General features: G+C 42.5%; 1 protein-coding gene across 2 annotated transcripts in view; it reads right to left on the bottom strand.

Moving 5' to 3' along the window:
- Positions 1 to 836: 836 nt before the first annotated feature.
- The window catches only part of NRP2 (neuropilin 2), a 149,823-nt gene continuing 140,147 nt past the window's right edge, over positions 837 to 10,512 (bottom strand). For both annotated transcript variants that reach the window (XM_069075305.1, XM_069075304.1), the window contains exons 16-17: positions 6,054 to 6,110; positions 837 to 4,152 (exon numbers count right to left, since the gene is read on the bottom strand). In XM_069075305.1, coding sequence (XP_068931406.1) covers positions 3,848 to 4,152; positions 6,054 to 6,110 — 362 coding nt within the window. In that variant the 3' untranslated portion in view covers positions 837 to 3,847. The remainder of the gene's footprint in view (positions 4,153 to 6,053; positions 6,111 to 10,512) is intronic.

Raw genomic sequence — 10,512 nt, forward strand, 5'->3', positions numbered from 1 at the left:
TTTGGAACTGAATGAACAATGGAAGGTAAACAATGGCTCTCAACCTGTTTTATGAGGAATTACTTTTCATTACCTGCAAAGCCTTTGGATCATTGAGTTTGGGGCTGGTGGTGAAGTAGGGCTAAGAAATGCTGGTATGAGGACCTTGAAGAGGGAAGGAGAGGATGTGCTAGCAAACTAGGGAGAGGGAGGTATGGTGTGTGGTGATGCCAGATGGTCAGTGATTTTCAGATAAAGCTTTAGAGAGACTGGCTAGAGTGGCTATCTGATGCCTCATTATCCATCCCTCAAGCTCTTCATTCTGCCATTTTTTCCCCCTCAGTCACCTCACTAACCAATTTCAATTTCAAATTCAAGACATTAAATACCTGCTATGTTGGAGCAGGGATTTCAAATGTCAGTTTTAAATTTGAGAAGTATTTCATAAGTACCTACTACGTGGGAGCACCAGACATACAAAGATAAAAATTTTTGAAAACCAGACTAGTTCCTGCCCCCAAGGAGTTAGCTCCCCACATTTATCAAACACCCACTGTAGTATGCAAAGCTTTACCCCAAGACCTTTTGTCTTGAATAAAGAAGATGCAAAAAGAGTCCCTGGTATACTGTTTATTTAAATAGTAATTTTAAAAAGGCTTTATACAAATCATATAAACACAGTTTGTTGTTGCAGTTTATTTTTTACCTTGTGGAGAATCACAGTAAAAGCTCTCAAGTCCCCTATGATCTGTCTCAACCAGTGAATGGTCAAACACCTTCAACTGTGAGCCTTGGAAAAGTTAAGCCACTGTTTTCTTAACTTTTATTTCCCCTCCCCCACCCCATGCTCACCCCAAAGCGTCCCACCCCTACCAACCCCCTCCCCGCCAAAGGGAGAAAGCAACCATATGGCCCTCCTGACCACCTAGTCCATGAGAGCGTGGAGGTAATAGGTCATTCAGTACAAGGCATAAAATTGTGTCAATACTGTTGGTTGGGTTTACCTCACTAAGGAGGATGAGCAAAACATCACTGTAGAGAAAGAGAACAATGAATTGAATGCACCAATGTTTTGTTTCATTTTCCCTGTTCAAGTTAACAGTAACACACTGTAGCTCTGGATGGCCTGCTCTGCCTCGGCATTCAGAGCACAGTCAGATTCCCTGTACCAGCTGATGGGAAATATGAATGTGGGACTCTTAAAGTGGATATGTGTTCCATAGTGTACAACTCAGAGATGAACTACAAACCTGGAATGAGACTAGCAGGTGGCACAGGGCCAAACGCCCCATTACCAGGCCATGAGAGGGACAGTAAGCACAGAAATAGCTGTGGGGAAATCTTTTGTCTTCAAGAGATTTTGGAAGATTCTTGGGTGTTTCCTTACTTCCCAAGCATCCCTCCTGTAACCAGTGTTACCTGAGGCCCTAAAGGCCTTACTGCAGGGAGAAGAGTAGGATGGATTAAACTAGAAACTTATTTCTGCATGCCCTGCTCATAGGGTAGCGTTGAGCCAAGCATGTGGGCTTAATAACTTTGCACTTCACCATTAACTAACACTGTGCCAAATTGAACGCCAAGAACAGCAATAATCTCCTGCTCCAGATCAAAGTTACATTAACACTATTTAGTCCCACGTGACCATTCACATACACAGTACATACAGAGAACCCACATGCGCGCGCAAACACACACATATATGTATAAATATATGTAGACATGAACTCTCACTCTCTGTATGCATACAATACACTGTGACATTACCATTTTAACTATCAGGTCCATAAGTTAACATTTAGAGGAACAGATCTGTTCCATTCACCCTTCCCCTTTAGCTCGGGTATGAGACGAATGAAATTGTACATGATAGTAGCAGCAGCAATGGTCTGACGAGTTTTACCATTCATATGTGATAAGCTGGGTGTGGTGGTTGGCTTTCTGGATGAGTGTTGCCTACAAACAGGAAAATTCTTACACATTAATATAAGCCTAAGTCAAGCTACTCTTATTTGGACAATCTTTCCTCTGCACAGTTCTCATTTTATTCCTGCCTACCCCCTACCCCCTTCTGCAGCCAGGTGAGGTATGCGGAGGGCATTCAAACCATCTGGGCAGGTCTTGTTCCATTAGTGGAGATCAGTGGGGAGTTCAGAGGAGTTCAGAGAAGCAGCTGGGCCAGGGAAGGATGAATGCCTTACTTGTATGATATACATGGATTTCTAGATAGAGGGAAAAAAATACTTTTTTTTTCTTCTTCACTTTTCAAGGCACTTGATAACAAAAACTCATAAATCAAAGAGTGTGTGTATGAGAATGAGTAAGAAGCTGGATGTATCCCATGGTGAGGGGGAAGGATGAAGTAGAGGTGTTAACATTTTGGTTCACACTGCCTGCTAACCTCTGGCAGGCTCTTGGACAACTTAACTTTGACTCCCCAGGAAAGCCAAGGCTGTGGTAACAACCCAAAGCAGAAATCAGGGCTCATAGCTTAGAGAAGGGACTAATTAATCAAAATGTCTCCCTAGGGCAGTCCCCTCAAGACTTCCTACTTAACTATAGGATAACAGAGGTTAAACTCTTCTTTCTCTGTCCACTTTCTCCCCCTTTCTACCAAGTAAGGAGGCACGGTGGTATAGCTGAACAAGCACCTATGAGAGTTAAAAAACCAAGGTTTCTTGTCCTGGTCCTGCTACTGACAAGCTGTGTGACCTTCAATATGGTGCATAATCTTTCTGGGTCATAAGTTCCTCAATTGAAAGAGGTGGACTAGATAATGTCTGAGGTCTCCTTTCTAACCCTAACATGCTAGGATTCCAGTGGTCACCATACTCGATGTCTTATTAACACAGAAAACAATCACTGCTTGTATTCTCATTCCCTCTCCCCCACCAAGAATATCAAACAAAGCTATCTCCCGGGGCTTGGAAAACTTACAAGGGTGTCTTTGTCTGTGGTGTTTTCATTTTTACAAGAACAAGGGGGGAATGAAAAAGAAAGTAAGAAAGTAACACCTAGAGGCCTTGTCAGGAAGGCCTCGGCCATCAGGCCATCACGACAGACTCGGTTCTGGATTTAACAAATGGCTCCTATTCACAAAGCACTTTAAGGCCCTTTAGTGGCTCCCAAGGAGGTGCTCCTATAGATTGTGACTTGTGAAGTTTCCTTTCTGTTTTGTTTTGAATCACACATAAGAAAGAGCTGCTGTTTCTGCTGACCCTCAAACGGCAATTTTCCCCTGGATAGGAAAAGTTAAAGGCAACAACATTCAATTTCAGTTCTAGGACTGACGGGAAACGGCAGCACACAGGCTCAGTTGGCAGAACCTGCCCCGGTAGCAAATCCCTTAAATCACAAGCCTATCTGAGGAGGGGATAAGCTGGACAGCTCTTTGTGTTTTATTTCTAAAGATAGACCAGCTGAAAAATCCCTCGCCTTTCAACCACCGATTAGGAAAAGAAAGTGGGGAGTAACGATCTGTACTTCTCACACCAAAAAGGTCACTCTTTTCTTCTACTCTGAGTCCTTCAAAGATGAAAATTAAAAAAAAAATTGTTTTAAAGAAAATCCTCAAACAAAAGGCAAAATCGGAATCCCAAGAGTCAAGCTCCTGTCCTTGTCCCAGCAGAGAGCAAGTCCTCATTACAGCCATGACTCAGCCACTGTGGTCCTGGGTGGGAGCCAGTCTCCCATGTGGGCCACACCTCCCTCTTCCCCACTTCCACTCCCCCAGTCTGCCTTGCCCTCACTGTCTGTATTCTGGATCGGTTTGTTCGAGATTATGGCATTCAGTTCCCATAGAAAAAAAATGTAATCTTCACCAGCCACTCTTGCTGGAATGAAACGTCAAATGTGATTCGGGTGCAATCAGTCATGCCTCCGAGCAGCACTTCTGGTGGTTTATTTTGACCTTGTGCTTGATACCATCATAGAGCTCAAAGTTGTAGTTCTCCAGTGTGGTACAGCTCCGGGACGAGAGGCCTGTGTAGGAGCATGTACAATACAGCAGTAGGCCAGCACAGATGGCCCCTAGCAGGACACCCAGGGAACTCATTGCAATGATGGTGACGAGGATGGGGTCCAGAGTGTACAGCCAGCTCTTCTCCCTGTCCTCTTTGGGAAGAGCTGGACCAGACGTTGGGGAGGATGAATTACTCCAGTCGAGGTCATACTCATCTACAATACAAAAGAAGGAAACTGATTGAACTCATTATCACTCCAGGGGTGCCTACCAGCATGTGTCCCATCACAATGGTTCTAAAAAAGATTTTGTCTTTGTATACAGCATACGCCTTAGATGTGTGTTACATTTAACATATACACACAGAGTTTATCCTTGCACACCTAGTGGTGGCCTCTGAAGAAATAGAAGTATGCACCTGAGCAGAACACTTAAACCCAGGCTCTAAAGAAATAACCAGAGTATCTCCTGATGTTGGTCATCAGTGGAGTAGGTGTGTCTGGAAGCCAGTCTGTCGTGGCTTGTAACCAAGTGTGGAATGGAATTTGAGTATGCAGAAGAAAGAGTATTAGTGTTGGGTTTGGGTGTGGAAACAGAAAGAGCCATTAGTTAACTTGAATTCTTATAAGTGTCTCAGGGCAGAACCCTCAGGAGATTTGAGAATGGATTTGGAGTCTTTTGGTCTGCCCCCTCCAGCAAATCTCCATTTATGGTGACTGAGAATTAAGGTGATATGAACCAAGGGTGTCCAGCCAGAGATCCTGAGCCTTTGCAAGATCCCAGTGTTAATTTTCATGTAGAAAATTCTAATGTGTGGGCATGGTGATGACAGAGTCCTGACAAATAACAGAGATCTGATTTTCATTGTTCATAGATCTATGTAGTCTTTGCATAAAAAAGACATTATCCACAGGTGGTGGTGGTGGTGGTGGTGGCGGTGGTGGTACAGATCCCTCTCCCCCAAGAGTCACTTAGTGTTGAATAGATTCAAATGACCCAGGAAGAAGACTGGTAGGTAGGTGGTTGTCCCAGGTGCTCAGAACACTTAGAACGGCTTTTTAAACATGCAGGCTCAACTCCAAAGAGGTCAAGGAAAGAAGCAAGAGTCCAATATACAACAAAATGCTCATGGTAGCACTTTTTGTGGTTGTAAAGAAATGAAAATAAACTGATTGCCCAATGATTGGGGAATGGCTGAATTAACTGTGGCTTATGAATGTAATAGGATAAAATTGTGCCATAAGAAATGACGAAAATGAGAATTCTGAGAAACATGGGAAGATTTGTATGAACTATTATTGTAAAGTGGACTGAGCAAAACCAAAAGGATAGTATGCACAAAGACCACAGCAATGTAAAGGAAAAGATCCCGAGTAATTGAAAAATCAGCAATAAATAGTCCTGGAGAACAGACAAGGAAACTCACTCTCCTGTAGGGACCAGTAGGGTAAAATGCTGCATGTACATACTGTCAGACATGGTTACTGCATTGAGTGTTCTTACTTAACTGTTTTTTCTTTGTTATTAGTAAGGGCTCAGTTCCAGGGTGGTTTGGGGGAGGAGTGGCTGTAGCCAGAAGAGCAAATACTTCAATGACCCTCATTTCTTTCTTTTCTTTTTCTTCTTTTGGCAGTATTATTGTTAGCACCCAAGCAACCCACATCAAGATCACAGACCCAAATGAGTACAAAAACAAAAGACGTCAATAACACTTACAAAAATCAGTCATAAAAATAATAAAATCGAATCTAGGATTACATAAAAGTCCTATCCCTCGAATAATTTTGATGTTCATGATATTCACCTTATGAGGAACCCTGTCTTGCTTTGTTTTTAACAGCTAAGAAAAGTGAGATTCAAAGAGTAAAAGTGACCAGCCCAAGGTCATATAGCTAGTTAATGGCAGAGTTGTATGAAGGTTTTCACTTTGATCCATCTATCAGATAGATGGATATGATATTTTCTAGCTTTTTTCACTACTGTCATTCCTGACCTTTGTTCTTCAACCTTTGCCCTCTAGGACTCTGGATAAGACTCCTGTCAAGTCAATCTTAAGTTTAGATAGAAGATTGTCTTTAAAAAAAAAAAGGAAGGGGGTAGGTAGAAATCAGCTCACCTTCATCATCTTCATATCCCTCGCTGTTAGGAATTCTTGTTATTTCTGGGATGTCCACTGTAATGAGAAACAAACTTAGTAGAAGCCATTTTTATATCAGTAATCATCAGAAGGCAAGCTTTGTAGAGTTGGCTCCATTGTTTCCGCAGCAACCAGAAGACAAAGAAAAACAACCCCAAAGCTAGGGATCCAGCATGCAAAGATATTGTCACGTGCCTTCCTTCATAATAGCTGCCATTCATTATCAATATTATCCTGGATATTATCCTTAGACCTTTCATTGGTGTCTTAGCCCTTGCCATTAGTCACCATTATTGCTAAAACCATTTTAGCACCACAGATTTCATCACCTCATATGCATACATCTTAAGTGGACACAAAGCCTAAAGGGCTTCTCTCCTTGGAATTTCAAATAAATTTAAAGTAATTTAAGCAAGTCATGTATCATCGTTATATGTTTTACTGTAGAAGCGGAATTGGAAAAGAATGTCGTAATGACTGTCCATATCCACATATCTACATTAATATCACTCATCTCTTCTGCCCAGGCTACTCTGTGTGTTGGCTTTCTTTATGATTGAGAATAGATCAAACATTGGCAACCAATCTAGCTAGCCCAGGTTTGAATAGAGCTTAGTTAATTTACTCTGAAATTTCTCCAGTATTATCACTGTCTATCTTTTTCTTTTATATGATAATTTTGGGGGATAATACAGGTCTTTCTATTCACTACTCTGTCCATCTCATGGAAATCACAGCTGAGGAGAGAAAAGAAAAAGCCCAGGAAAATTGCTTGTCTAAAATGGTAAAAAAAAAAAAAAATTAAGGAAGTTAAATATGTGCCTGAAAAGCAATAGGGTATTGTTTCTTCAGATCTTATACGCTAATTTTTCAAGTCCATATCTTTGGCTCAGTGTACCTCCATTGCATGTGCATGTGACCCTATAAGAATTCTGTTCTGCCTAAAATTGTACTTTCTGAATTTCAGCATAATTCTGAAGATTAATGCAGAGGACTAAAGGAAAAAAAAATCAAGAACAGTTAAAACACAACAAAGAAACTAACATAGATCCCGAAAGCAGCCTAAAATTTTAACCGGTCCACACTATCAGCTGGGAAATTTCTCAATCACAACCTAAAATGCTTTTTGATCCATCACTGTCACATTCCAACCCCAGCTTCTTCCTGAAGGCCTGGCCTTTTAATCAATATAGGAAGTCCTCTGTCCTCTTGACTAAAGCACCAAGAATTCCTTTGAACTCTCAGCCACCTTCTTGGGGAGGGAGCAAATAGAAAGTTCACTTAGATCCCAGTGGCCCAGGTCCTAGAGAGTGTTTGCCATCTACAATGTTAATCACCATTCCTCTAGCTCTCCAGGCTGTTCCTGGCCCTCTGACAGCAAGAACTGGCATCAGTGGGACCAAGCCAAGCATTTCTACCTTGATTCCCATCCTCTTCATTATTCTTTCTGTGATGTTACAAAGCAGATTGTTTACTTGGAAGGAGAACAGGAACAGGAACCAACAAGAGACAGGTGGTGTCCATCAGAAGGCTCAAGTAATGAATCTGGAGGCCCAGGCTGCTGAGCTGATTTTTAAAAATATACATCAAATTTTTTCTTGTTTTCACCTCCATCTAAAAGGAAATAGTATATGGCAGGGGAAAGGGGAGGAGAGCAGGGATTGGCAGAAATCTCACCACACAATATTTCCAACCAATAATCAAGGTGACGGATGCTCACATTTCTTAACATCTTCATAGCTAAAAGGCCCAGGATATTGAATGGTAGTCTGTGGATCCACTCATCCACCAAGCAGCATGACTTGCCAATGAAATCTGTATTGGTTTCCAGGTGCAAAGGCCCCACCAAGGGAGGAGAAACAGTTGGATCCCCAGGAAAGGGATCAAAGTCAAGAGGCTTCTGGCAGCTGTCACTCAGCAGAAAATGACTGCTGCCAGGGAAAAGGGCAAAAAGAACACTAACCTTTAAGAAAAAGGAAAAAAAAACTGCCCTGACTTTAAGGGTTAGCTATGACTGGAGCAACAATCTTCCTATACTGAGAAAGGAAGGCCAGGTTGTTAGGCTTAAAGAGAATGAGCTAGAAGAGAATTTAAAGGTCACTTGGTGCAATCTATTTTACAGATGGGGAAATTGAGGTCCAGAGAGACAAAGTGATCAAAACTACAAGGGTAGTAAGAAGCAAAGTTGAGATTTCAACTCAGGTCTTCTTTCTACAAAGTAGTCACTCTTTCCTTGCTTTAGGGTAGCACTTCTGAGGGGAAGGTTTGAATGCAGTCTTGTTTAGAGGCAATGAGTTGAAGTAGGTGGCCTCCCAGAGTCCCTTCTAGTGTTGAGGGGTTCTCTGAAAGCTCTCACTCAGATGTGGCTGAGATTTCTGCACCTGGAGAATCAAAGGCCACTTCAGAGGAAGAAGAAAGCCCTGGAGACTTGACTTTTTTTTCTCTTTTTTCCCCTTCCCTTCTGATAATCATTCATCCCAGTAGTTTTGTTTGGGTGAGTGGGAAGGGTTCTAAAAAAGCATCAGTTAATCAACATTTTCAAAAGAGCATCTGTTCACCAAGCCTTAAAGAAAGAATTGCACGCTGGGGAAAACTTGAATAAAGAGAACATTTATACAAAAAGCAATTTAGTTTGATAGCAATTTTCTCCATTCCCCTTGCTAATATCCCTGATATTTGTGTTTGATTAAGAGCTTTCTTCCTCAAAAGCCTTTTTGCCCTTCACCAGTCACTCTTCTCTGTTCAGTCCAGTAGTTAAAGCTTGGTTCATTCCCCTCTTGAGATAGTGGAAATGAGTGTGGTGCCACTTTTCCTTCCAGTCCTATGGTTCCCCAATCAGCCAAGCAAAAGGGGGGGGGGGAAGGCAAGCCAAAAGGGATAGCAGCCAAAGGAAAGGAGAACCCTTGTGGACATCAATTTAAGACAAAAACATTAGAGATTTCCATAGTGCTATGGAAGGGGAATGAAGAACTATCCAAGTATGTGTAGTTGACACTTGATAGTCCTTGATAGTTCCATAGTTCCTACTATGTGCCAGGTGCTGCCTGAAGGAAAACAGAGACAAAAAAGTAAATAGCCCTGTACTTTCAAGGATCTCCTGAGGAGATATAGCATTTAGGCAGAGCATTAAATACAAAGTATTTACAGAAGAATTTCAGCAGGGGGGGGTAATTAAGACTGAAATAGGAAATGCCACCTGAGATATTGTCGTTAGTCCTTCCTTCTTAAAGAGGACCAACTACATCAGGAGGGTGATGTCTTGACTTGCAAGTGAACTGGATTTAAGTGAGGCAGAGCCATGCAGAGGCCTCAGCCTCACTCTCTTCTCCAGGGACACTGGAGTCCAGAGGCAAGACATAGGTCAGGATGACTGGCGATGGCCCAGCAGCACTTGGATAAACTTTGCAGGGATCTAAGGGTTCCAAGAGGCAGAGATGAAGGAGTAGAACATCTGAGACATTTATAGAAGACAGACTGTACAAAGGCACTGAGGTGGGAGATGGGGAACAGCAAAGTGGCTGCTATCATAGAGGAGATAATAATTTAGACTATCACTTATGCAAGGTGGGGCAGAGCCAAAGCATCTAGGAGATAGCAGAGAAAGGAGGGGAGAATAATGACAGAGATGAGAGCCATTTTTGTGTCTCTTAAGTAGCCTCCAAACTTGGTAGAAGCCGTGGGCTACTACCTTCCTCTGTACTGGGCTTCCTGTGAAAGGGGATGTATCAGGGGTGTGTGTGAACAGTACAACAGAGAAGGGAAGGAGCTGCTTGCCTCATCCCACAAGATGTCAGAAAAAGCACGGAGACAGAGAATTCCTAATATATCTTATCTTATACATTCTAACGCACTGACGATTCACAATGTAGCCTCCTACTGTAACTCAAGAAAAGACTGGAGAATAATGAAATGAAGATGAGCTACCTTAGCATAACATTGTTGGAGATCCATTAGAACAGTGTTCCTATAGTGCTAGGCGCCTGCCCTGAGAAAATCACACTGAGAAACCACTGAAGATGCACCAGGTCATATTGAGGTAAGGAAAGGACCCATTCATCAAACCCCAGCTCCCTGCAAAAGAAGGGCAAGGCCTCCTTGGGTAACAGACATAACACATATCTGAGCTGGGCAGACAAAAGGAGGCTATTAATATGACTGATTCTTTTCAAAGTGGCCACATTTCTCATGGAGACTGATTAGGAGAACCACGAATGAAAGCTGAGATGATGGATGAGGATGTAGTAATTTTAGTTCACGTGGAATGATCCTCCCAAATGAGTAGATATAGAAAGGAAACATGGGAATTCAAGAAGGGGAGTATTTGTGTTGAGAAAGAGAGAGAGAGGGAGAGAGAGAGGGGAGAGGGAAAAGGAGAGAGGGGGAGAGAGGGAGGAGGGGAGGGGGAGGAGGAGGGAGAGAGGGAAAGGGAGAGGGAGAG

Source organism: Petaurus breviceps, unplaced genomic scaffold (assembly GCF_028583685.1).
Source record: "Petaurus breviceps papuanus isolate PSGF00001 unplaced genomic scaffold, PetGlider_PUasm1.0 90903, whole genome shotgun sequence".
Classification (NCBI taxonomy): Eukaryota; Metazoa; Chordata; class Mammalia; order Diprotodontia; family Petauridae; genus Petaurus; species Petaurus breviceps.